At 38.3% G+C, this 26,935-nt stretch overlaps 1 protein-coding gene across 1 annotated transcript; it reads left to right on the plus strand.

Annotated features, from left to right (window-relative positions):
• Nucleotides 1-25,283, plus strand: THAP12 (THAP domain containing 12). The gene is made up of 5 exons (XM_057695476.1): nucleotides 1-432; nucleotides 14,040-14,160; nucleotides 17,589-17,696; nucleotides 20,482-20,518; nucleotides 22,398-25,283. Exons 1-5 carry the CDS (start codon nucleotides 344-346, stop codon nucleotides 24,329-24,331), a joined length of 2,289 nt encoding a protein of 762 aa, XP_057551459.1. The 5' UTR covers nucleotides 1-343; the 3' UTR covers nucleotides 24,332-25,283.
• Nucleotides 25,284-26,935: the final 1,652 nt, after the last annotated feature.

Below are 26,935 nucleotides of genomic sequence, written 5' to 3' on the forward strand. Positions count from 1 at the left end.
GGAAGGCTGAGGGAAGAGAGGGCACCCCCGGGCGCCAGGGTGCATTGTGGGAAGGAGGCGGCAGCGTCCCGGGCGGGCGGGAGGTGCACCAGCGGCGGCGGCGGCGGTAAATCCTCCCGGCCGCTCACAGCACTGTGGAGCTGCGTCCCCAGCCCGGCCTCGGACCGCGGCGCCCCTCCTGCCCCTCGCGGCTTCTCGCCCGCCCGCCCCTCCCCCCGGCGCGCCGGCCTTCACGAGCCGGCCGGCCGGCCGGCCCGGCTCCCCTCCCCGGCCCCGACGGGCGGGCGGGCTGCCCTGAGGAGGCGGGGAGGGGAGGGCTGGGCCGGCCGGCGGGCAGACAACGATGCCGAACTTCTGCGCGGCCCCCAATTGCACGCGGAAGAGCACGCAGTCGGACCTGGCCTTCTTCAGGTTCCCGCGGGATCCTGCCAGGTGAGCGGCGGGCGCGGAGCTGGCAGCCCGGGCCCTCCTCAGCGTTGTGCGCTGCCAACCTCCGGCCCTGGGCAGGCGCCGGGACTAAGAGGGGCGTGGGGGGGGGGGGCACAGTTGTCTGCCCCAGCCCGGCTCCGAGGTGGGGAGCGGGCCTCGAGCCGTGGGCGAGCGGGCGCTCGGGGGCCTCGGAGCACGTGTGTCCGCGGGGGCACCACCCGAAATAGGCAACTGGGGCGACGCGGGCCGGATAAGGTGGGTTCTCGCCCTCATTAGCTTGCTGTGACCTCGGACAAGTTGCTTTCTCTTCTGAGCTTTAGTTTCCCCAGCTGTCAAAAGAGGGACTTGGATTCTATGGTTGTGGTCGCCGGGCCCCTTCTGCCCCCCGGACAGTGTTTCTTTTTGGAGTCCGGTCACCTTTGATCTCCAGTCAGGTCGCAACTACTCCCTTCTTCAGACTTGTTCATGGTTCAGATTCTGGCTCTGACCGTTACTCATTATCTCAGTTTATGTGGGGATAACGGGGGGTGGGGTGGGGGCGGGGTACGCGAGAGGGCATGGGAGTTGGTATTGAAACCTCTTCCTTGAGGTAACCCACACGCTCTGAGTTGTATTTAGAGAGTGATAGAGTAGGGACTGCGTTTGAAAGGCTGAGGATTTTTCCTTGGTATCTCTTGTTGATTCATTCATTTCAGATCAGTACTAGTGGGTGCCAGGGCACTAACGTTAGAGGTGCCGGAAATTCAGAGTTAAGGAGACAGCGTTGCAGCCTGCAGAAAGCTTACAGTGCATTAAGGAGGCAGATGTATAAACAGGTGATTATAATATGGCATGCTGTTATTAGTTCTACGAATATTTATCGAAGGCCTACTATGTACTAGGCATTGTTCTGAGCACTGGGAGGGTACGGATTAATAAATCGAAGTCCCTGCTCTCATGGAGTTTACGTTCTAGTGGAGGGAAATAAGTAACTGTACAGTGTGTCAGAGGGTGATAGATACTATAGAGAAAAAGCAAATGTTTGACGGGAGGGTAGGGTAGGGGAATAGGAGTAGCAGGGGAGGCACAATTGCTATTTTAAATAGCTTTATGAGAGAGGCCTTACTAAGAATATGTATTTGACCGGAAGTACGTAAAGGGGTCAGCCGTGGAGGTATCTAGGGGAAGAGCATTTCAGTCTGTGGAAACAGTAAATGCAAAGGCAGTGCATGCTTGTTAGAGGTACAACCAGAAGTCCATGGACTGCTAAAGCTGGTTTAAGGAAAGAGAGAGAGGAAAAGATTAGACCAGAAAAGTGTGCGTGTGTGTGCACGCGCGTGTATGTGGTAGGGGCAAATTGTGTAAGCCATTGTAGGCGGTGGAAAGCACTATGGCATTTATAGTGAGTAAAATAGGAAGTCATTGAAGGGTTTGAAAGAGAGAGATCTATACTTTAAACAGGGCCATTGGCTGCTTGTTAAATAGTTTGTAGGGAGGCAAAGGTGAGAGCAGAAAGACCGTTAAAGGCAATTGCAGTAATCCAGGTTAATAGAGGAGAAGGTGGTAAGTAGTTGCATTTGAGGTATGTTTGGAAGTTGAAGCCAACAGGATTTGTTAATGGTGTAGATGTAGGTTGTAAGAGAAAAACTGAAGTCGAGTGCCTCTAAGATTTTTTTTTTGCGTTTTTTAAAAAATTGAAGTATATTTGATTTCCAGTGTTGCGTTATTTCTGATGTACAGCAAAGTGATTCAGTTATATATACACACATTCTTTAAAAAAATTTTTTCCATTATATTTTGTCACAGGAAACCTGTGCTACACAGGAGGAACTTGTTTATCCATTCTATATATAATAATTTTTATCTGCTAACCCCAAACTCTCAATCTATCCCTCCTTAATCCATTGGCAACCACAGGTGTGTTCTCTATGTCTGTAAGTCTGTTTCTTAGGTTCATTTATGTCATATTTTGGGTTCCACATATAAGTGATATATGGTATTTGTCTTTTTGTTTCTGACTTACTTAGTATGGTAATCTCTGAGTCCATCCATGTTGCTGAAAGTGGCATTATTAAATTCTTTTTTATGGCTGAGTAGTATTCCATTGTAGATATGTAGCACATTTTCTTTATCCATTCGTCTGTCGATGGACATTTAGATTGTTTCCATGTCTTGGCTGTTGTAAATGATGCTGCTATGAACATAGTGGTGCATTATCTTTTTGAATTATTGTTTTGTCCGGATATATGCCCAGGAGTGGGATCGCTGGCTCATACAATAATTCGGTTTTTAGTTTTTTCAGGAACCTCCATGCTGTTCATAGTGGCTGCACCAGCTTACATTCCCACCAACAATGTAGGAGGGTTCCCTTTTCTCCACACCCTCTCTAGCATTTATTGTTTGTAGACTTTTTAATGATGGCCATTCTGACCCATGTGAGGTGGTACCTTATTGTAGTTTTAATTTCACTTCTCTAATAATTAGCCATGTTGAGCATCTTTTCATGTGCCTGTTAGCTATCTATATGAAGAATGACTCTAAGATTTTTAACCAGAGCCTTTATTGAGCTATGGAAGACTGGGAGGAGCAGGTTTGGTGGAGGAATATTAAAAGTTTGGTTTAGGATGTGAAGTTTGAGAGGCCTGATAGACATTCAAGAATAGATGTCTTTCTTCATACCATATCCATAAATGAACTCAAAATGGCCCATATTTAGATCAATGACCTAAATGTTTAAGAGCTAAAACCATAAAAAGATACACAAGTCTGGAATTTAGAGACTTCCAGAATGGAGATTGTAAATACGGGTGTTCTCAGTTTATAGCGGGTATTTAAAACCATGGAACTGTGTAAATAAATCAGAATAGGTCTGAGAATTGAGTCCTGGGGTGTTCCTAGTGTTTAAAGCTCAGGGAGATGTAGGGAGAACCAGCTCAGGAGAGTGAGGAATAGCTGTTGGGTTCTGTGGGAGCAGGGAAGAGGAGCATCTTAATCTGACTGGGCCTCACTGCATGAAGCCAAATTGGGAGTATATTTCGCTTGCATAATGAGGGCACCATAGTCACTTCTGGACCACAGGTTGTTCATGTTCATAGGTAGTGAATACATTTTTCATTATACTACTTAGTCAAGGAGTATGGCTTGTGGAGGCTTACAGTCTCAGATTTGGAAGCAGTTTTTAGATCTAGTGCACTATTCCTTGAAGTGCTGAAATTCCCTCAAGAGTAGTGGCTCTTAAACCTCGTTTGGGTCTCTGTCTCCTTTGAGAATCTAATGTAAGGACTGCTGAGAAACGATATAGATGCAATTTCGTATCAAATTATTTATGGACCCTTTAGGGGCCCTGCACATTTCTGACAGGTAGGCCTTTGCTAAAACACCTCCTGTGCCAGTTTGTCAGCTTTATGAGGGGATACTTGAGGATTCCGGACAGCATGGGCTATTATTTCTTCCCTGGATGGAGTGGAAATGTGCCTCCCTATAATTTATGCTTTGGAGGTCCTAGTTTTGTTCTCATAGTGACAACGAACAAAGCTGTGCACTATTTTATTTTATTTTTTTAAATTGTTTTATTTATTTTATTTTTAAATTGTTGGCCTTGTTATTTTATTTTTTATTTTTAGCCTTGCCATGTGGCATGCAGGATCTAGTTCCCTGACTAGAGATGGAACCCATGCCGCCTACAGTGGAAGTGTGGAATCTTAACCACTGGACCACCAGGGAAGTCCCTTGTGCCCTTTTTTTTTTTTTTCTTTTGCGCACGGACTTAGTTGCTCCGCGGCATGTGGGATCTTCCTGGAGCAGGGATTGAACCTGTGTCCTCTGCATTGGCAGGCAGATTCTTAACCACTGCGCCACCTAGGAAGCCCCCCTTGTGCCCTTTTTTATGTAAGAGCTTTTGAGTATTTCAAGATCAAATTATGAACTTTTTTTAACTTTTTTTTTTAAATCTTCATTGAGATATTCACATACCATACAATTAACCCATTTAAAGTATGTAATTCAATGTCTTTTGGTATATTACATTATTAATTTTTAATTTTTTTGAAAAAAATATACAGTCATCTCTTGGTATCTGCAGGGGACTGGTTCCAGGACCCCCCTGCGGATCCCAAAATCCATGGATGCTCAAGTCCCTTATATAAAATGGCTGCAGTATAACATAAAATTTGCCATTTTAACCATTTTTTTAAAACCATTTTTTTAATAAATTTTTTATTTGAAAATGTCTCATTACAGCTTTTCCTTTGTTTCTGGATGTGCGGTATCTTTTTTGGTGAGTTCCAGTGTCTTCCTGTCGATGATTGTTCTGCAGTTAGTTGTGATTCCGGTGCTCTTGCAAGAGGGAGTGAGCACATGTCCTTCTACTCCGCCATCTTGAACTGTCTCCTAAAAATCATTTTTGAGTGTATAATCCAGTTACATTAGTTACATTCACTATGTTCTACAATCATTACCGCTATCTATTTCCACAGCTTTTTCATTACCCTGAGCAAAACCTCTAACCATTAAGCAGTAACTGCTCATATCCCAGTCCACTCAGTCTCCATGAATTTGTCTGTTTTAGGTACTTTATAATCATACTCATATTGTATGAGCATGAGTGGAATCATACAATAATAGTCCTTTCATGTCTGGCTAATTTCACTTAACATAATGTATTAAAGGTCTTGACTTTTTATCTGAACCAAAGGTCAGTACTATAGGATTTCAAATTCTACTGTATTTGACAATTTTTTTCACTATGCCCAGAGTTAATTATAATAAAGAAGTACGGTAGTTTCCAGAGTTGTTATTGAATTAGTAACAGTATTTTTAGGGTTAGTGGTTATAACTAATTTTTTTTTTCTGTAAATGAGTTGTAGGAAGGATTGATAAAAGGTGACATTGTCCGCTTATCTATTATTCAAAAGTTAACTCACATTGTTAACTAACAATAAAGATAAATATATTTAATGCTATTAAATAGTACATTTCCCATTAATCATATTTATAATTTCTTGCACACTTTTAGAAACAGCTATTCAGAAGTAACTTAAAATTCAAGAGTGTAATTAATAAAGGGCACTATGGAATTTCATACCCTAATACCTCATATTGGTTTAGAAAAAGTGGCATTAATGTACTTTAAAAATATATATATAAAATAGAATCAACTCACCTTAGGGCAGTGGCGGGGAGATAGATTACCTAAAATTAAAGTTTTTTAAAAAATGCCTGTCATGATTACCCCAGGATGGCTTGACTAATGCCAAAGCTTGGCAGGAACCTGGGGGCAATTCACAGTGGAACTCATCCCCAGACCAGGTGAAGGTACAAACAGAGCTAATGAATTGCTCTTACTATTAGAGTAGGTTGGGCAGTTGAGGTGCTCTTCTTCCTCCTCAGGCATTTAGTACTAGCTAATCCCAGAGGTAGTGAGGTCTTCCAAGGTTCTTTGGTAACTTAATCAAAGTTAATTGAGAGTTGATGTACTCTAATATGTAAAATGTAAAACTGGTTTTCCAGGCACTCATAAGAGTCCCCAAGACCCTTTCAAGGAGTCTACAAGGTAAAAACTACTTCATAATAACACTGACATTGTTTGCCTTTTTCCTGCTCATTCTCTCAGGAGTGTACAGTGGAGTTTTTCAGGGGCTACGTAACATTATGATATCACTGCTCAGATAAGTTATATGTTGTGTTTTACAAAATTTTCGAAGTGTGATTGTTCAGATGCACGTGTTTGGTAGATATTTTCTTGGAAATGAACAAAATAAGCCTGCCACTTCAAGGAAAACAACTGACAACCAAGCATTCAAGCAGAAATTAAAATTTTGGAAAATTTATATTCATCACTTTGAGCTTGACAGTTCTCTAATATTTAGACTTTTCTGATGAGATCAGTGGTGATATTGATAAATGTGACTTTTAAAAAATACATTGTTTAATGAAATGTTACCATTCAGATGGTCTGCCTAACTCACTGAACTAATATTTTTCAAACTGATAAATTCGTGCTTTTACAAAGACAAGCATGGATAAAAGTTCTATTCAAAGTGCAAGTTAGACTAATGGATTTTTTTTTTTTTGGGGGGGGTACACCAGGTTCAATCATCTGTTTTTATACACATATCCCCATATTCCCTCCCTCCTTTGACTACCCCCCCCTCGAGTCCCCCCCGCCCTCCCCGCCCCAGAGACTAATGGATTTTAATGAAACAGCGTGAAAAGGCTCATTGGTCTGGTTTCAGATTCCTCATTGCAGCTAATCTTTAAGAAACCACCGTTTGTGGAGTTTTGGTGTCCTATGAAAGAATATTCACAATTAGGTAGGAAACAGAGGAATATTGTAATAACCTTTTAAACTGCATATCATTGAGAAGTCATTTTCTTCATATACTTCAACCAAAACAACATATGGCAACAGATTAAATGCAAGAGCCGATATGAGAATCTAGCTTATCTTCTGTTGTTAGACGTTAATGACATTTGCAAAGATGGTGAACAGTGCCATTTTTTAAAATGTTTTTTGTTTTGGAAAATATGGTTATTTCATTAAAATGTTATCTATGTTAATATGTAATGGGATTGCTATTTTTAATGAATTAATAAGTATTTTTCTAATTTCTAAGTTTTAGTTTGTATGATGATAAATATTGTTAGATAAAATGCTCATAAACAAAAGTTCTTTAGATACTCAATAATTTAAGAGGTAAAGGGGTCCTGAGGCTATGAAGTTTGAGGATCACTTCTGTAAGATACAATCCTTAAATACTTTCATATGATCTCATTTAATCCTCCAAACAATGCTGTGAGTTGTAATAATAATAATACTTAGAGAATATTTCATATTCTGTTTGTCAGGCACTATTCTGTGTGTTTTATGTACACTGCTTCAATTAACCCTTGCAATAAATTTTGAGATAGTCCCTGCTCTTGAAACAGGAGGGAAGGGGACAGGGCACAACCTTTAAAAGAATGACATAGCCATAGGACAAGACAAAAACTGGTTAGAACCAACTAGGTCTAAGGTGGTGGAAGATTAAACTTCCAGTAGACCTTGAGCCTCGTGTAATGCATTAGCTAAATGACACACCCACCAGTGCCATGACAGTTCTGAGATCAACCATAAAAGGCCAAAAAGTGGGCAGTGGCCCAATTCCTAGAAATCCCCACCCCTTCCCCCAAAATAGTTGGAATAATCCTCCCACTCATTAGCCTATGAAATTACCCAGTGCATAAAAGCTAACCATGCTGTGTTTCGGGGCTCTCTTGCCTTCTGACATGGCCCACACTCTGTCTGTGGAGTGTGTTTTTCTCTAAATAAATCCACTTCTTACCTATCACTTCATCTCTGAATTCTTTTGTAACGAGGCAAGAACCTTAAATTCACTGGGAAAACTTTCAGATGAGCAAAGCAGGCACAGAGAGGTTAGCTAACTTATTCAGAGTCCTCCAGGAATATTTAAAACCCCAAATGGAAGATAAAGTATGTACTATTATCCAAACTTGATCATGAAACCTTCTCTTTTTTTATATTTATTATTATTTTTTTATTGGAACAATTCTTTGACTAGTGTTCCTTAGAATATGTTTTGGAAATCCTGCATTAGTTGGAGACCATTGAAGGAAAAAAATTACAAACAAAACTTGAAAAAGGAGTGGTCAGTGATGGTTGACTAGTACTGAAAGAGTGATTAAGTTGAGAATAGAAAGTGACTGTTGGATTTGGCAGGATGAAATTCACAGCATGTAGCTGTTTTGGGTAGCGATGATGAAATCTTGCACCATCCTGCTCTGTCCTGCCCAGAATTTGAATCATCCCTTTGTCCAACCTATCCATACTGTATATAGTACCCACCTGTTAGTATTGGAAAAACATAGTATATATAGGGTTCAAACTATACGTGGTTTCAGGCATCCACTGAGGGTCTTGGAATATATCCCCCACGGATAAGGGGGAGACTACTATACAGAGAGGTAGAGGAGTCTTACCTACCTGGGTGCATGCGTGTGTGTGTGTGTGCGTGTACATTTTTCAAATCTGAGAAGTTTTCCTCAATAAGTATTTGAGCTAAGATCTGAAGGCTGATCTTTGTATAGGTTTTCCTGTGCAAAGGAAGTGAAAAATGGCAACAAGAAGGGGATTCTAGGTTGAATAAGCAGCATGAGGAACAGCTCTAGGATAAAAGGGATCACAGTGCATTCATGAAACTGAAGTAAGGCATGTGAGGGGGCAAAGAGTGCAAGGGTGGATGTAATATGAATAGGGAAAGGTTGACAAGGTCTAGATTGTACAGAATGTTATAAGACATGTGAGGGGTGAGGGGTTGGTACTTTATCCTAAGAGTAATGGGAAGTCACTAAAAGATCTTAAACAGGGAAAGATATTCTCGAATTGGCTTTTTAAAGCATTTTCCACTTGGTGAAGGGGTTAGAGAAAGGCAAGACTAGTTTGGAAGTAGATGGATTTGAGAAGTCATGCTACTTTGCCAGGGAAAAAAAAAGGTTACAGAATCTGGAGTACGAGGCACAGAACAATGACAGGGAGAGCTAGGACAGGGAGGACACTGGTTAAAAAAAAAGAGATAACTGTATAAGTGTGTATATACACTTTAACACATACACAAATGTATGTATGTAAAAAAGACTTGTGGTTATATGTAATTTTTATAACTTATTGATGTAAATACAGAAGATCACAAATCATAAGTGAATGGCTTGTTAGATTTTCAGATTAACATGTCCATGAAACTTTTACCTAGGTTTAAAAAAAAGAATGTTACTAACATCCCAAATTTCCTTTCCCCGTGGCCCTTTCAGTTATTATCCTACTCTCTCCCGTGGTAGCCACTGTTTGACTTTACGCACATTATTTTTTTTAAGACTTTATTTTTTTAATGTGGACCATTTTTTTAAAAGTCTTTATTGAATTTGTTACAGTATTGCTTCTGTTCTAGGCCTTGGTCTTTTGGCCATAAGGCATGTGGGATCCCAGCTCCCTGACCAGGGATCAGACCACACCCCCTGCATTGGAAGACGAAGTCTCAGCCATTGGACCACCAGGGAAGTCCCTGATTTCACACACATTAGATTAGTTGGTTGTTGAGGAGAAGGGGAAGAGTGATGGGAAGCTGTTTTATTGGTTTATGACATACATGGGGAAAAGTGCAAAAATGGTAGTCTAGAACTTGATGATTTTTAAAAATATTTATTTATTTAGTTGTGCTGTGTTTAGTTGTGGTAGGCAGGCTCCTTAGTTGTGTGGCTCCTGGGCTCCTTAGTTGTGGCAGGCAGCCTCCTTAGTTGTGGTTCAAGGACTCCTTAGTTGTGGTTCAAGGACTCCTTAGTTGTGGCTCACAAGCTCCTTAGTTGGAGCATGTGGGCTTCTTTAGTTGCAGCAGTCAGGCTCCTTAGTTGTGGCTCACTAGCCCCCTAGTTGTGGCATGCATTGGGAGCTCGGAGTCTTAACCACTTAGCCACCGAACTTGATTAATTTTTACAAAATGAATAAAGGTCATGTTCAAGATATAGAACATTACCAGCATCTCAGAAGACTTCTTTGTGCCCACTCCTAGTCATTAACTCTCCCCAAATGTATCCACTATTTTCACTATCATTACTGTTTTGGGGGGTCTCCAAACCACCCCCATATGCAGAGATTCACCAGGACTCATGGAACTCAGTATATAGTTGTACTCACAGCTAAGATTTATTACAGCAATGTAGTAAGAACACACATCTGGGTCATAAGAGAGGGAAAAGACACAGGTGGAATATGGAAGGATCTCTGTGTAGGCTTCCTTATGCTCTCTCCCTCCCATGACGGGTCACTCAGAGCCCCCTTTTCCCCAGCAATGAAAATGCAACGTGTGCCATGTTTCTGCCCAGAGAAGCCCATTAGAGACCCAGTGCCCAAAGTTTCTGTTGAGGTTTGGTCATTTAGATGCTCTCTGCTTAGCATATGCTAACGTTCCAGACTCCCAGAAGAAAGGCAGGTGTTCATTAAAAGTCATACTGTTTGTGCAAACAGTCTAGGCACCACAAGTCACCTTATCATTTAGAAAAGGTTTTAGTCAGTGTAGGGTACTATTTACCAGACAAGTTCCCAGAAATCAGCCAAAAGACCAGTCTTACAAACAAGCCTTTCTGAGGACAGCAGTCTCAGGCCTGCTGTGTTAACTCTTTTCTGCACAACCACCGTAGGTGAGTTTTGCCTCCTCTTGAACTTAATATGAAAGGAATCACATTGTATGTACTCCTGGCTTATTTTGCTCAACATTTTGTTTGTGGGATCTATCGAGCTCATTCATTCCCATTGCTAAATAGTAGTCTGTATATAATAGTATACCACAGTTTATCCTTTCTACCCTTGATGGGCAGAGTTGTTTCACCTTCTCATCAACATCTGGTATTATTTCTTTTATATTGGGTATGTAATAATAGTTACAGTTTTAATTAGCGTTTTCCTAGTGACTAATGAGATTGAGCTTTTTAAAAAAAGTTTATTTTTTTACTGAGCATTTTTTTTCATGTGTATTGGCCATCTTTTTTTTTAATTAATTAATTTATTTGTTGGCTGTGTTGGGTCTTTGTTACTGTACACGGGCTTTCTCTAGTTGCATCGAGCAGGGGCTACTCTTCATTGTGGTGCACAGGCTCCTAATTGCTATGGCTTTTCTCATTGCAGAGCACGGGCTGTAGGCACTCGAGCTTCAGTAGTTGCAGCATACAGGCTCGATAGTTGTGGCTCATGGGCTCTAAAGCGCAGGCTCGTTAGTTGTGGCACACGGGCTTAGTTGCTCCGTGGCATGTGGGATCTTCCTGAGCAGGGATCGAACCTGTGTCCCCTGCATTTGCAGGCGGATTCTTAACCACTGCGCCACCAGGGAAGCCCTGGCCATCTTTTTATTGTTAATTGCCTGTTCAAGTCTCTTGCCCATTTTTTTTAATATTTATTTTATAATTTATTTTTTGGCTGCATCAGGTCTTCGTTGCTGTGCCTGGGCTTTCTCTAGTTGTGGCAAGTGGGAGCTACTCTTCGTTGTGGTGTGCTGGTTTCTCATTGCAGTGTGCGGTTTCTCTTGTTGCGGAGACGGGCTCTAGGCAAGCGGGCTTCAGTAGTTGCGGTTCGTGGTCTCAGTAGTTGTGGCTCGTAGGAGTTGTGGCGCACGGGCTTAGTTGCTCCCGAGACGTGTGGGATCTTCCCGGCCCAGGGATCGATCTCTTGTCCCCTGCGTCGGCAGGCGGATTCTTAACCACTGAGCCACCAGGGAAGCCCCCTCTTGCCCATTTTTATATAGGGTTATCTGACTTATTTGTAGGAGTTCATCGTATGTATTTTGCATATGAATTCATTGTTGTATTGCAGATACCTTCTTCCATTTTGTGGGTTGCCATTTCACTCTTAAGTGACTTCTTTTAGTGAAGAAAGTTATTAACTTTAAAGTAGCCTAATTATTCATCTTTTCCTCTAGATTTTGTTTTCTGTTGCCTTTTTAAGAGATCTTTGTGCCAAGGTAATGAAGATAGTCTCCCGTGTTATATTTTAGAAACTTTGTTTTACCTTTCATATTTAGATCTATAGTTCATTTGGAATTTATTTTTTTGGCATATGATGTAAAAATACAGGTCAAGATTCATTTTTTTCATATGGATATCCAATTCAGCACTATTGAAAAAATTTGACTTCACTGCTGTGCAATGCTACCTTCGTCTTAAGCATCCACAGCTCTCCATTTTGTTCCTTGTGCCAATACCACACTATCTTAATAAGCTTTGTAATAAGTCTTAATATCTGGTAGTATAAGTCTTTCAACTTTTTTTTCCCCAAGATTGTCTCAACTATGCTTGGTCCTTTGAATTTCTATGTAAAAAGTTTTAGAATGATCTTTGTCATTTCTTTCTCTTTCTCTTTCTCTCTCTCTCTCTCTCTCTCTCTCTCTCTCTCTCTCACACACACACACACACACACACACACACACAGAGACATGCACAAGAGAACTTGTGATTGTATTAACTCAATAAATCATTTTGAGGAGAATTGACATCTTTAGGATTCAGTGTACCAATCCATGAACTTGTATGTCCCTCCATTTATTTGTTATTGGAACTTTTTTTTCTATTAGAGGTCTTACACATCTTTCACTAGGTTTATTTCTAGGTATTTGATATGGAACACGTAGGTGTAGTTAATTGGGCTCTCTGCTTAACCTATTCTTGATTGAATCTGAGTGTTCTTTTTATCAGAAAGCTATTTCAGCTTAGTTCAGAAATAATACAGACAGCAGTGTTCTGTGTGGAAGGTCTCCAGAGATTTAAGAATTAAAAAACAAACTTAACTCTATCAATATGGCAAGTCATTTTATACCAAATAATTTAGATGTTGAAACATGAAATATTTATAATCATATTGTACAGCTTTATAAAAATATGATTAAAATATGGACATCTTAGGCGTCATTACTGTGTATGGTATTACTTCTTGGTCAAGTGAGATGCTGTACAATTTAGGTGTGGTTTTAGTTTAGGTTAGATAATCAACATTTTACCATGCTTTTACATATTGAGAGTAGAGGGAATTAAGTGTCAGAGTGTGTGTGTTTAGGGGTGAATTGTAATGTTAAGACATAAGAAAAAATACTATGATGTAATTATAAAATGAATATGTTTCCAAATTTGTGACAGTGTATATTTATGGCAGACTTTTATTCTTAGAAGCTTGAAGAATGAAGGAAAGATCTAGTTGTAACGTTTAGCAAATTATTTAACATTTCCGTGCCTTTATTTCTTCATCTGCACGAGGGGGGATAATAATAGTACTCCCTTTGTTTTGTTTTTTTGTTTAAACAACTTATATTAAATTTTGTTTTCCTGAAATTTCTACCAGTAGAGCTTATTTTTGCACTTTTAGGTACATGGAACATTTCTATCCCCTTTGAAAACAAGTTAGAACAGTGTCTGGCTCTTAATAAGTGCTTAGTAAGCATGATGGTGATGATGGTGATGATAATTTTTTTTTGCAGATATTTAAGCACCAAGAGGACATGGACTTTGTCTCGTTCACTATCTGTGTACTAGATTGTGCAGACACAAGCCCCACATTCATTTAACTTGCAGTCTAGTTTGTACATATCATTGTAGATAATCAGGTTTATAATAGAGCAAATGAATACAGCCATCATACTTCCATAATAAACTCTATTTATAGAACATCTACTTACCGATTTTCTACAACTACAATATGTTTTCATATGCTTAAGTTGAAATCCTGAGGGGAATGTTAAGCCATTGGCCTCATGTTTGTGCAGTTTTTTGCTTGTACTGCTGATGATTGAGTCCTCTCTGATGCTAGGATGTCTTGGGAGTTAAAAGATTCAGGTTTAAGTTCCAGTTTTGCTGCTGATTTTGTACATGACTCTGAGTGAGTTACTTCTTAACCTTGTCTGTAATTGAATGTACTAAATGAATTCTGAGGTTTCTTCCAGCTCTCATTTTGTTATTAATCAACTCCAAATTATGTTATGTTCTTTGGATATAGAGGAGCAGGAATCCATTGTCCATAATAGATATTTAACTTAAAACTGAATGCTGAAAATTTAAATGTTGAGCCCATATTCCATAATTGTATTTTGGTTTTACTTTTATAGATGCCAGAAGTGGGTGGAGAATTGTAGGAGAGCAGACCTAGAAGATAAAACACCTGATCAACTAAATAAACATTATCGATTATGTGCCAAACACTTTGAGACTTCTATGATCTGTAGAACTGTAAGTAACTGGAGGGCTTGTTTTTGTTTTGTTTTGTTTTCTCTCACTCACTATTTGGTTGGAAATGTACATCTTTATATACTAATATTCAAGAGTATCCTTACGCCCTGCCACTTTTTTTTTAAACATGAAGACAAATTTGGAGCTTAATACAATCTGTTTGGTTCTTAAAAACCTATGTTTTTTGGTTTTTTTTTTAAACCTTCTGTTTCTGATGGCCCATTGTAGCCATTTTAAAGCTTCTTTTGTAGCCTTCAGAAAATTTTAGGTGACTATAAATGTGTGTATTTAAAGTTTGCATTTTTCTTTGGAGCAGCTTCTCTAGAACTTTTTCATCAGTGAAATCTTCATCAAGGAATACAGCTCTTTGTTTCAAATTTTTTTATGTACTGTTAGAACCAACCCTTAATTTTTATGTGCTGGATACAACAGGAAGAAAATCATGCAATTAATGTGAAAAAACATTTCCATCAACAATTTGCAGTTTCATATCAAGACCTGAATCTCTCAGCTTAACTGCTGTTAACTGTGAATTTGGCCAAGTCACTTGCCCTCTCTGAGCCCCAATTTCTAATGAAGAGATTAGACCAGATAATTCTTGAGGTCTAAGATTTTTAATCCTCTGTGATTCTGTTATTGCTGTGATTCATAAAAGGCACCGATAGGACAGATTTGATTGAAATGAAGCAGACTTGAAACACTTAAAACTAGTTAGGAAGACAGTTTTGTTAAACGAATCGTATATTCTTGTTTAGGTATTAAAAAATGTATCATCTCAGTTATTGGGATAGACATAAACTTGATTTGAAGGTACACTATTTATTGTTATGCAGCAATTTATTTTGATATTTTTTTCAGATACATTTTGCAGAGGCATCAGAAAACTAAAGAATGATTGGGTTATTTTATTTCTCAAAATTAATTGAAGCAGATACTTGTGAAGTCATTGGGAGGTGAGCCAATTCCGGTTCAACAGTTTAATCACAAATATTTGAGGGATATTTTTGCCTTGCTTTGTTAAGAGGGTAATAATGATCAAAATAAGAGATTTCATATGTTTAAAAGGCAAACCTTATGTTCTTGACATTAAGTAAAAATATCCCAAATTATTTTAAATAACAAGCCATATGCATTTTTACATTTTTATTTTATTAATAAATATGGTCTCTTTGTTAATTCCAACAAGAGTAATGTGGGAAGTATAAAATATAGTTCACTCATATTCTTGTTTAGTCAGAGCATAGAACAGAACTATTTTCGCTTTTTAAATTTCCACATAATTCTTTAATCTTGAATCAGTTAATACAAATGTGAGACATTTTCTTTCTACACATGTAGAAGAAGATATTACTATTAAAAGCTGGATTGTCTAATATTTATCCCCAAATGTTTTATGAGTTTTGACTTCATTAGTTTGGCATTTAAGATCTCATCAGTAAACATTTGTGGCTAGTGCAGCCAAAGCCAGGTATTATCTTTGATGCAAGAATAAGATCATTACTTTATGCTCAGATCTTAATTCAGCAGTTAAAGGTTAAATCTTGATACCAAATAAAAATTATCATGCATGTGAAGTGAATATAGCCCTTTTTGGCATGCATACTTATAAATAGATATAAAAATTGCATGTTTTTCATTCATATATGGTTTTCTGGTCTATGATATCTTTGCTTTATAGCAAATTAATTTTACTTGAATTTTTAAAGTTCTTTACAATGTTTTATCCCTCCTCTATTTAGTTGGTAAGATATCAGGAGTTGACTGTATGTGGATATGTTTGCTTTTTGAGATGTTTGCTAAGTAGAAAAGATGAGATGCTTGGGGTATATTATAGTTTTTGTTCCTTTTCATGATTGTGTCCCAAATCAATCCCTGAGTCAAACTCCCTAGTAGACTCAGGATAATTGACCCAACACTAGAAGCTGAACATCATTAAGAAATAGATTTTCTTCTTTGGGTTTTCTATGAGGCTTGGGATTGAACTAGAAAATATTGACTCTAAATAGAAATTCTTCCCAAATGTGTTGAACAGATCTTTAGATAAAACCTAAGCTAGTGTGTTCCCTTTAATTATATATTTTTCCATCATATTTTCCTAACCTTCTTTCCTTGGGCAAAAAAATAAGAATTGTTATTTTTGTTTGGCATATACTTTGAATATGCTTTTATTAGTCACCTTTGAAACAATCACTGCTTCCATAAAAGCTTTTTAAACTGAAGTGTGCTTTGTTTTTAGCAGCGCAACTTTGAGAAGAAATTAAAGGCACTGTTTCTTTGGACTAGCTAGGGGAATGTAGTAGCAGTTATTCATCTGTTACTCTACCTCTTAATAAACTTCTTGTCCCTGCCTGACCTCCTCTGGTCTGGCTGTGGAAGACTATCACCATCTAAGTATGCATCCAGCTTCTAGCCAGGTTGGATTAGGTTAACAGGAATTAGGATAGATAATGGTCATCCTACAATGATAACATTAGAATTAGAAGGGAATTTAGAAATACGTAGTTCATTGTTTGCAAAAATGTGATTATGTATATGAGTGATTTCAGGTGGCACATGAATCAATTTTTATTTTAGAAGTTCTGTAATGTGTGTTAAAAATATAGCTAGCTTATCAAATCATTGTTTTATAGTTTTTATTGATTAAAATAATGTGAACTATGGGGATATGTGTATAAAAACAGATGATTGAACTTGGTGTACCCCCAAAAAAATAAAATTAAAAAAAAAAATAATGTGAACTAAAAAAGTGAGTGGATTATGAAAAAGTATAGATGGTTGTGTAACTGAAGTGGCAAGCATTATGATCATTAGTATGTTAATTGCTTCATTTTGGGAAATATTGATCTAATTCAATACCTGAGTTTTATTCAGAAGAGGAAACTGAGTCAAGAAAGGGAAAGTATTTGGCCAGGGTCTCAGAGTAAGTCACTGGTAATTTGGACTAGCCCCTAGGTCTCCTGGGTCCTCATCCAATATTATTTCAGGGTGCCTTGATGCTCCTCAGTAATAGTAGCAAAAGTGGAGTGAACAGCAGGTAAAGGAGGGAAGAATTATTATAAAACATACAAGAGGATAGATTATTTGAAAAACTTTTGTGCCTGCTGTGTTTTGTGCCCTTATGGAAGAACAGAAAAGTAGCTGGGAGATTGAATTAGGAAAATATATGTAAAATGCAAATACATTTTATTTTTTATGCCTAACATCAATTCAGTTCTTTCATTTATAATAGTAAGATTGCCAGAAGGGAAAATGGCAAAAAGAGTTAGAAATAATAAGCTGATCTGGACTGGCATCATCAATTCTACAGGTCTCCACACTTTAGAATTGGAGTTGAAGGAGTACTGGGGAAATCATTAACAATAGAATTTTATTTATGTGTAATACGTTCTTAAGGACCGTCTCTGAATTAATACATTTTTCTCTTTCAGAGCCCTTATAGGACAGTTCTTCGAGATAATGCAATACCAACAATATTTGATCTTACCAGCCATTTGAATAATCCGCATAGTAGACACAGAAAACGAATAAAAGAATTGGTATGTCAGTGTGCTTCCAGCTTTCCTATCCTCTATAATATTATGAAATCAAGTGTAGATGCATTCATGTTAAAATTGAACCACGTTACTCTCTACTTTACAGGTAGCATTATGGGAAATTAATGCCATGGTTATTATTGAAGTAGCGTAGACATGAGACATTAGTTTGTTTGAGCATTTACACTGGAAAATCTTCCTCAAATTTAGCCAGTTGATACTCGTTGACTTGAGCCAAAGTATGCTGTTAATTATAGGCTCCTAACTCATTCTCGTCCAGGGAAGAAGGAAGAAAAAAGCAGCTCTTCTTTTGTAGTAAGGAAAGTGGGACTGAGGTACATTTTCCAAAATTTGGCACAAAGGGATAAAGAAAGGGAAAATGTAAAAGTTAAGACATGGATAGTTTTACTGGGAGTAAGAATTCTATCGTTATTAAGTACTGACAGGGTTTACAAAAAGCTTTTAAATCTATGTGCATGTTTTTATAAACCTTTGATATCCTTGAAACCTACCTGTTTTTTGTGAACCTCAAATGAACAAAATTAAATTACTCAGACTCCTCAGACCACGGCTTTGTGTCATCATTGCCACCAGGGAGCCCCTTATTTGTTTATTTTTTTCCTTCTTCCATTGTTACCATTCCCATCCCACCCCCCACCCCACTCCCGCCTTTTGTATCCATGCTAGTGTACTGAATATGTCATTTCAATCTACCTGCTCTGTGCTTTATTAAGATAACATTTTTCCAATTTTCCTCATTTTCTTGTATGTTTACCTTTCATATTTAGATCTTTGATCCATTTGAACTTGTATATATGGTGTCCAGTAGAGATCTAATTTTATTTTTCTCTTTATAGAGATCAGGTTTTCCCAACATGGTATAAGATGCCACCTCTGTCATATATCAAGTTTAGATATACATGCAAGGCTCTTTCTGGAAACTCTGTTATGTTCCATTGGAAGATTTGTTTGTTTACAAGTGTACCACACTTTTTAAAATTACCATTGCTTTATAGTGTATCTTGTATTCAAATAGGGTGATTTCTTAACTCTTCTTTTTCGAAATTGTCTTAGCTATTTGTAGACCTTTATTCCTCCATGTGAATTGTTTTTTATGTTTCCAAAAGTTTATGAACTTCATCTAGGATTTTAGGATGCTTGCCTTCCTCTGCTCCTAAAATTACTCTTAATAGTCTGTTCAAAGAAATAGTAATGAGTTTTATCACTGATTGCTGTACTTGTGAGCTGTTTTATTGGTTTCTTCTTGATTTGAAGGATTTACTTTTTGGCTCTTTTTTAGCTTCTTGGATGTTTAACTCTTATGTGTATTCAAAGCTGTATCCTACAATTTTAGACATGTAGTGCTTTAATTGTTCAGCTATGAGTGTTTTGTAATTTCTCCTATTTCTTTAACATAAGATTATTTTTGTTTTTAGTTTCCATACGTGGATTTATTTTTTAAAACTTTCTTTCCCCTCCAAATGTTAAGTGATGCACAGAGGGTATGTATAGTCTATGTGATAGTCTTTCTAGTTTTTTTGTATCCATTATTGCTGTTGAAGTCTGATGCCAGCCTGATTCTTGTTCCTTTTTAGGTGATTATGTTTTTCTCCTTCAAAGCCTTTAGTATTTTTTCTTTATATTTGATATTTCAAATTTCACTAAGCTATATCTAGATGTGATGTTTTTTTCTTATCCAGACGTACATCTTAAAGTTCTGAAAAATCCTCAATTTTTATTTCTTCATGCATTTCTTCCCCTTTGTTTTTTTCTGGGACTCCTCATAGATGAATGCTGACACTACCCAACAGTCCTCCACATCAGCTTTCTTCTTAGTAATATGAACTGGGGTGAGGAGCTCAGGAACCTCAGTTATCTTACAGCAGGCACACTCTTCCAGGTCTGCCATCCTTGTAACTCTACAGCCTGTAGGATAAGCAGGGAATCTTCCAGATTGGCTAGCACGCTGACGTTTCTTGTTATCAATATCATGTCCCATGCTACCCAGCAGGTACCCTGCTGTCTCCAACTGTCATTGGTACTGCTGCTTTCATGCCCCACAATAGTAATGGGATGGGTTGTGATCTAAGAATTGTAGTGGGTTAGAGGGAGAGAAAAGGATGTAATTGGAAAGTTCCTCCTCAGTCTAACCGTGTGTATGCCACTTGGCTATCTGTGCTGTATGTATCCATTTCTCTTTCATGTTGGCAGTATTACTTCCTGCTTCCCAGAGATTTCTCATACCTTTTGTGTTAGGTTCTGGGATCCAACAACTCCCTCTTTTACATGGCAACCCCAGAAGTTAGATTGGGCGAGGGGTATGATTTATGGCCCCTTGGATTTGACCTCAAATGCCATCATATACTTTCATGCCTTTTATCAATATTAGCCAGTACACACCTGAAACCCCAAATTATGAAAATTTATGTATAAAGTAAGTTAAATGATGCATTCTTTACCCTCTAGTATTTTATTATAAATTTGGAGTCATTAGCAAATTATTGTTCTGGTTTTCCTGTCATCTGTTTGAAGAATATATTCTTTATGAAGAATTTATTCTCTTGAAGGAATTAAATTTAGGACTTCCCTGGTGGTCAGTGGTTAAGACCCTGCACTTCCACTTCAGGGGGCACGGGTTCAATCCCTGGTTGAGGAACTAAGATCCTGCATACCAGAAAAAAAAAATTAAATTTGATTCATAATATGCTTTTTACTTGTGAGTCTGTGATGATATACTTGGAGTTCAGTTTTCTCAAAGATACTTTGTTCTTTTTTTCTTGTCATTTAGAGTGAAGATGAAATCAGGACACTGAAACAGAAAAAAAGTAAGTGATAGTGTTAATGACTCAACTTCTGAATGCCTTTTTAAAAGGCCTTGACCTGGTAAGGACAAATAAATATGTTTTATGTCCAAAAACCTACTGTGAGAATGATGTAAGAGTGTGGTAGGCATTGTCCTGTGGTCTGGAATTATCTGAGAGGTAAAGCCTTAGTTCAGTTTGTCTTTATTGAGTGCCATTATGCCATGCACTTGGCCTTTTCTCTCTGCACTAGGTGCTCCCAGTGTGGTAGGGGTGGCAGTCATATAGGTAGTGTCCCAGTGTAGGGAAGGAAAGGAGCAGCATCTCTGTTCACCCAACATGTGGTGCATACTAAGTTCTTGGTAAATATTTAAGGAATAAATGCTGTTGAGACACTTGGCCTTATAGAGAGTAGAAGTCACAATAGCTGTTCTCCAGGTACTGATGCCTGAGCTGTGTCACCAAAGAATGAGGACTAGAAGGTTTTTTTTATTCTTGTCAGTTGTCACTATTTTCCTTTCCTGTCTCCTCCTACTACCGCTATTATTATTATTAACATAATTTTTTATTGAATGCTTACTGTGTGCCAAGTCATTATTCTAAGTGCTTTACTTATATATATATTTTTAAATTCATTTATTTATTTATTTATTGGCTGCATTGGGTCTCCGTTGCTGTGCGTGGGCTTTCTCTAGTTGCAGCAAGCGGGGGTTACTCATCCTTGCAGTGTGCAGGCTTCTCACTGAGGTGGCTTCTCTTGTGAAGCACGGGCTCTGGGTGCACAGGCTTCAGTAGTTATGGCACATAGGCTCAGTAGTTGTGGCTCATGGGCTCTAGAGCACAGGCTCAGTAGTTGTGGCACACGGACTTAGTTGCTCCGAAGCATGTGGAATCTTCCCAGCCCAGGGCTCGAACCCATGTCCCTTGCATTGGTAGGCAGATTCTTAACCACTGCGCCACCTGGGAAGTCCGTGCTTTACTTACATTAATTCATGTAATTTTCACAGTAACCCTGAGGTAAGTACTATTATTTTCCCCCTTTATAGATGAGGAGACATGGACTCAGGCAAAGAAAGGAGGGAAAGATATTTTGTGCAGTGCCTTAAAACAGGGTGCCAGATTTGGGGAACTAATTTTGTTGTTGGAGCTTCTAATAACCCATTATGGTTAAAAAATGAACCTGAAGGAACCACAGGGACCAGGACTTGCAGGATTGTGTGTGTGACTGTGGTCAGGACACTTAACCTCAGGGCCTTAGTTTTCCCATCGAAATATGAAGAGATTAGGCTAAGATTTCTGATATTCTAATATAGCCCTAGAAATTGAATGAATATACTTTATATTGTATTGTCTCATCTCCCATATAAAAGCGTAGCTTAATGGTTTGATAGAAACAGTGTCAGCGTGGACCTTGGAGTCAGACAAGCTTGGATTTGAATTTTGCCTCCATCAGTGATCTTGGGCAATCATTTACTGTCTTCAGTTGTAAAATGGGGTTGATACCACACACCTGTAGAGGGAGCAGTGTGCTACATATAAAATGCCAACACAGTGCCTCAGTAAATAGTAGTTCTCTTCCCCTTCCATTTTGTGCGGGCATGGACTGTCTGTTACTACTCTGTATATGTGATGTGCCTTATTAAGTTTATAAGAAGTCGTTGCTCTCATAATAGCATTGACATATAGGATTAAAATATATCTGTTCACAGTGTTTGTCTCCTCCACTAGAGTGTGAGTGTCTTATTTTAATCTGTGTATCCTAGTCTGTGGTCCAGTAGGTGCCCCCTGGGTGCTGAATGAATGAATTTGTGGATTTTAAATATTTAATCAATCAAAAATACAATGTTTTTGTTTGTGTGATTCCTTATGAGCCTGTTTATAAAGTTAATTCTTTGTTTTCCAGTTGATGAAACTTCTGAACAGGAACCAAAACATAAGGAAATAAACAACAGCAATGCTCAGAACCCCAGTGCAGAAGAAGGGGGTGAAGAGCAGGATGAAGACATTTTACCTTTAACTCTTGAAGAGAAGGAAAACAAAGAATACTTAAAATCTTTATTTGAAATTTTGATTCTTATGGGAAAACAGAACATACCTCTGGATGGACATGAAGCTGATGAAATCCCAGAAGGTCTCTTTACTCCTGATAATTTTCAAGCTCTGCTGGAGTGCCGGATCAATTCTGGTGAAGAGGTTCTGAGAAAGCGTTTTGAGACAACAGCAGTTAACACATTGTTCTGTTCAAAAACACAGCAGAAACAGATGCTAGAGATCTGTGAGAGCTGCATTCGGGAAGAAACCCTCAGGGAAGTGAGAGACTCTCACTTCTTTTCCATCATCACTGACGATGTGGTGGACATAGCAGGGGAAGAGCACCTTCCTGTGCTGGTGAGGTTTGTGGATGAAGCTCATAACCTAAGAGAGGAATTTGTGGGCTTCCTGCCTTATGAAGCGGATGCAGAAATTTTGGCTGTGAAATTTCACACTACGATAACTGAGAAGTGGGGATTAAACATGGAGTACTGTCGTGGCCAGGCTTACATTGTGTCCAGTGGATTTTCTTCCAAAATGAAAGTTGTTGCTTCTAGACTTTTAGAGAAATATCCCCAAGCTATCTACACACTCTGTTCTTCCTGTGCCTTAAATATGTGGCTGGCAAAATCAGTGCCTGTTATGGGAGTATCTGTTGCATTAGGAACAATTGAGGAAGTTTGTTCTTTTTTCCATCGATCACCACAACTGCTTTTAGAGCTTGACAATGTTATTTCTGCCCTCTTTCAGAACAATGAAGAAAGGGGCAAAGAGCTGAAGGAAATTTGCCATTCTCAGTGGACAGGCAGGCATGATGCTTTTGAAATCTTAGTGGACCTCCTACAAGCACTTGTTTTATGTTTAGATGGTATAAATAGTGATACAAATGTTAGATGGAATAATTGTATAGCTGGCCGAGCATTTGTACTCTGTAGTGCGGTAACAGATTTTGATTTCATCGTTACCATTGTTGTTCTTAAAAATGTTCTGTCTTTTACAAGAGCCTTTGGGAAAAATCTTCAGGGGCAAACTTCTGATGTATTCTTTGCAGCAAGTAGCTTGACTGCAGTGCTGCATTCACTAAATGAAGTGATGGAAAATATCGAAGTTTATCATGAATTTTGGTTTGAGGAAGCCACAAATTTGGCAACCAAACTTGATATTCAGATGAAACTCCCAGGGAAATTTCGCAGAGCTCAACACAGTAACTTGGAATCTCAGCTAACCTCTGAGAGTTACTATAAAGAAACTCTAAGTGTTCCAACAGTGGAGCACATTATTCAGGAACTGAAAGATATATTCTCAGAACAGCACCTCAGAGCTCTTAAATGCTTATCTCTGGTACCCTCTGTCATGGGACAGCTCAAATTTAACACATCAGAGGAGCACCATGCTGACATGTACAAAAGTGACTTACCTAATCCTGACACACTCTCTGCTGAGCTACATTGTTGGAGAATCAAGTGGAAACACAGAGGGAAAGATATAGAACTCCCATCCACTATTTATGAAGCCCTTCATCTGCCAGACATCAAGTTTTTTCCTAATGTTTATGCATTACTGAAGGTCCTATGTATTCTTCCTGTGATGAAGGTTGAGAATGAACGCTATGAAAATGGGCGAAAGCGTCTCAAAGCATACCTGAGGAACACTTTGACAGACCAAAGGTCAAGTAACTTGGCTTTGCTTAACATAAATTTTGATATAAAACATGATTTGGATTTAATGGTGGATACATATATCAAACTCTATACAAGTAAGTCAGAGCTTCCTACAGATAATTCAGAAACCATTGAAAATATCTAAGAGACTTTTAAAATAGGCTTTCTCTTATATTTGATATTTGAAAAAACTCTATAAGAAATTTGAAAATAACTTACGGAAAAGTTGTAAGGTGTATGTAGGCCACTTAATCACTGAATATCTTGACCTGTAGGCCTCTCATTGAGTACCTTAGTCATTGATAATCTGCCTGTTTAAATGGCCCATTTGAACTCCCATGCTTTGGAGACCTTACTGTTCTTCCAGCAGATAGCATTAAAAGTACCATGTTACACTTCTGTGTGATCTCTGCTAATGGCACTTTGGAACTGTTTTAGTTAAGTCATTTTAGACATAACATTTATTACTGTGGATCTAATTATCGGGTATTGAGTTATCAGTTCTTTGAAGAAATACTTTCAAGGAGGTATGGGAGGAAGGAATACATTTTATAAAATGTTACAGTGAAGCTCATGACTGACCTTTGAATAGTAGGAGTTTTAAGTATGCTGTTAAAAATCTGTAAGGGACAGTTAAGAAAATTAAAGAGAAATGTGTAAGCTCTCCAAACAAGGGTTTCAGTGTAGATTTTGTCTTTATCAAATGAAGTTAAAGGAACAAGTTAAAATTTGAATGGAAGAGCCTGCCATTGTTGTTCCACATCTGGTTGTTACTGTTTACATTCCTTTATTGAGCCTACATCTTCATAAGCTTTTTGGCAGGTATCAGTGTATGTTGAACACATCTGTTTCATGGTCAAGACAGGATCAGAGGCCATGGATACTGACAACTGATCTGTCTGTTTTCTTCTGTCTTCTTCCATGACTGTATCTACTGCCTCATCTTGATTTACAAGCAAAACCTAGAAAACCTACAAAAATCAGTGGTTTGTGGTTTATCTAGGGATAATACAGAAAATATTGCTGTTATTTTTGGTGAAGAAAATCAATTTTGTATAGTTTATTTCAACCTAAATAAAATGTGAATTTTGTTTAAAGTTCAGGTATATTGTTTTTGGTGGGGGCAAAACAGATTCTTGTGGTAAATTCTCTTCAAAAATATTTATCACTTTCACTATTGAAGATAAGTTCTTTCTTTTTCCTTTGGTATATGGTTTACTACTTGGGGGAATAAAAAAAAGCCATTTTAACTGTGAAATTATTAAATGTAAGATTTATCTAACTTTTTAAATGTTATATGCTGTATAGCCCCAATATAAATTGTTAGTGTTTGCCTGATTATTGCCGGCTAAAATGTAGATGAATGAATAATATTTCAGAGATGTCATTGAATTATTTTATGTTGGGATAAGTTAGTGTTATTTGAGTTTCAGAAAACAGAATGGGGGTATATTTGTGGAGCGCTGGATCTTACTGATAGCAGCGCATTTCCCTGTTGTGGACAAACCTGGTAGTTGTGTCAAATCAGGACACGTTACCCATTCAGGCTGTAAAAAAAGATAACAGAGTTTATCTTATATCCAGGGCTCTAAGAGGTGCCTCTGTCCTTGACAGAAAGAACTGATCAGGTTCATGATGGCAGGATGACAGAGAAGGAGACACAGAGCTGGACTTTTAATAGCTCCATCCAGTTCTTAGGACACTTAATAATGTTGTGACTTTGGCAGATTATGTAATCTGGGTTATTTCCTCAACTATAAAACTACACTTATGCTTGTGCTGTGAGGGTTAGATAGTTTATAATCAGTTATCTATTACTACTTAAAGGTATCCCAAAGCTTAGTGGCTTTAAAAAAAAAAAAGTTTACAGTTTTGTGGTTTAGTTGAATGGTTCTTTTGCTGGTCTCACCTGGACTCTCTGCATTCAGCTGGCAGATTGGCTGGGGGCCTAGATGGAACAATTGGCCCTGTCCATCTTTGGCATGGTGGGTTTTGGCATGGTGGTCTCAGAGTACCAAGAAGGCAAAGGCAATAACTTCAAAGCCTGGGCTCAAGAACTCACAGAATGTCATTTCACCACATCTTTTGGTCAGAGCAAGTCACAAGGCTGGCCCAGAAAGGATGAGGATGATAGACTCCTCATCTTGATGGGCAGAGCTGTAAAATAGGGCCCTGTTTTCAGTCTACTATAATAATTTATCCAAAACATTCATGCAGCAAGAGTTGGTTAAGCTTTTAAGGTGCCCACCACTTGTTTTTATAATCTCTATGTGTTATCCAAGTTAATTTGAGAATTTATTGAAAGCTTAAAAACCCTCATTTGTTAAGAAGCATCTTCACAGACTCTGGTCTTTGAAGGTAGATTGAGTCGATGGTAGTCTCCCCATGTATGAAAGAGAGATTATCATTTTTGCAAGATTAGATAGTTAGAAAAGAGGTTGGTGTAGTGACTATTCCACAAATATTAGTTGAATGCTTATTGTGTGCCAGGCTTCTGGGTTAAGTGCTGGCAATAACAGATGCACTTTCTTACGGAGCTTATAGCCTAGAGTTGGCCCACAGGGCTATAGTTGTACTTATTTATAACCACACAAACACAAAAACACACATACTTTATAGAGTTAGGTGGATCAGATTATTGAAATTAAAAGAAAAGAAAATAACACATAGGGTATCCATAAAAGCCTTGTGCAATTTGTAAAAAAATTCTGTATCATATCTAAACAGTTTTTAAAAGATGCTAGGAAAT

The sequence above is a fragment of the Hippopotamus amphibius genome, chromosome 9, assembly GCF_030028045.1.
Source record: "Hippopotamus amphibius kiboko isolate mHipAmp2 chromosome 9, mHipAmp2.hap2, whole genome shotgun sequence".
NCBI lineage: Eukaryota > Metazoa > Chordata > Mammalia > Artiodactyla > Hippopotamidae > Hippopotamus > Hippopotamus amphibius.

Coding starts and splice junctions, on each gene's coding strand:
- THAP12 (XM_057695476.1), top strand. CDS start 344: ATGCCGAACTTCTGCGCGGCCCCCAATTGCACGCGGAAGAGCACGCAG. Junction 433..14,039: donor TTCCCGCGGGATCCTGCCAG/GTGAGCGGCGGG, acceptor TTACTTTTATAG/ATGCCAGAAGTGGGTGGAGA. Junction 14,161..17,588: donor CTTCTATGATCTGTAGAACT/GTAAGTAACTGG, acceptor TTTCTCTTTCAG/AGCCCTTATAGGACAGTTCT.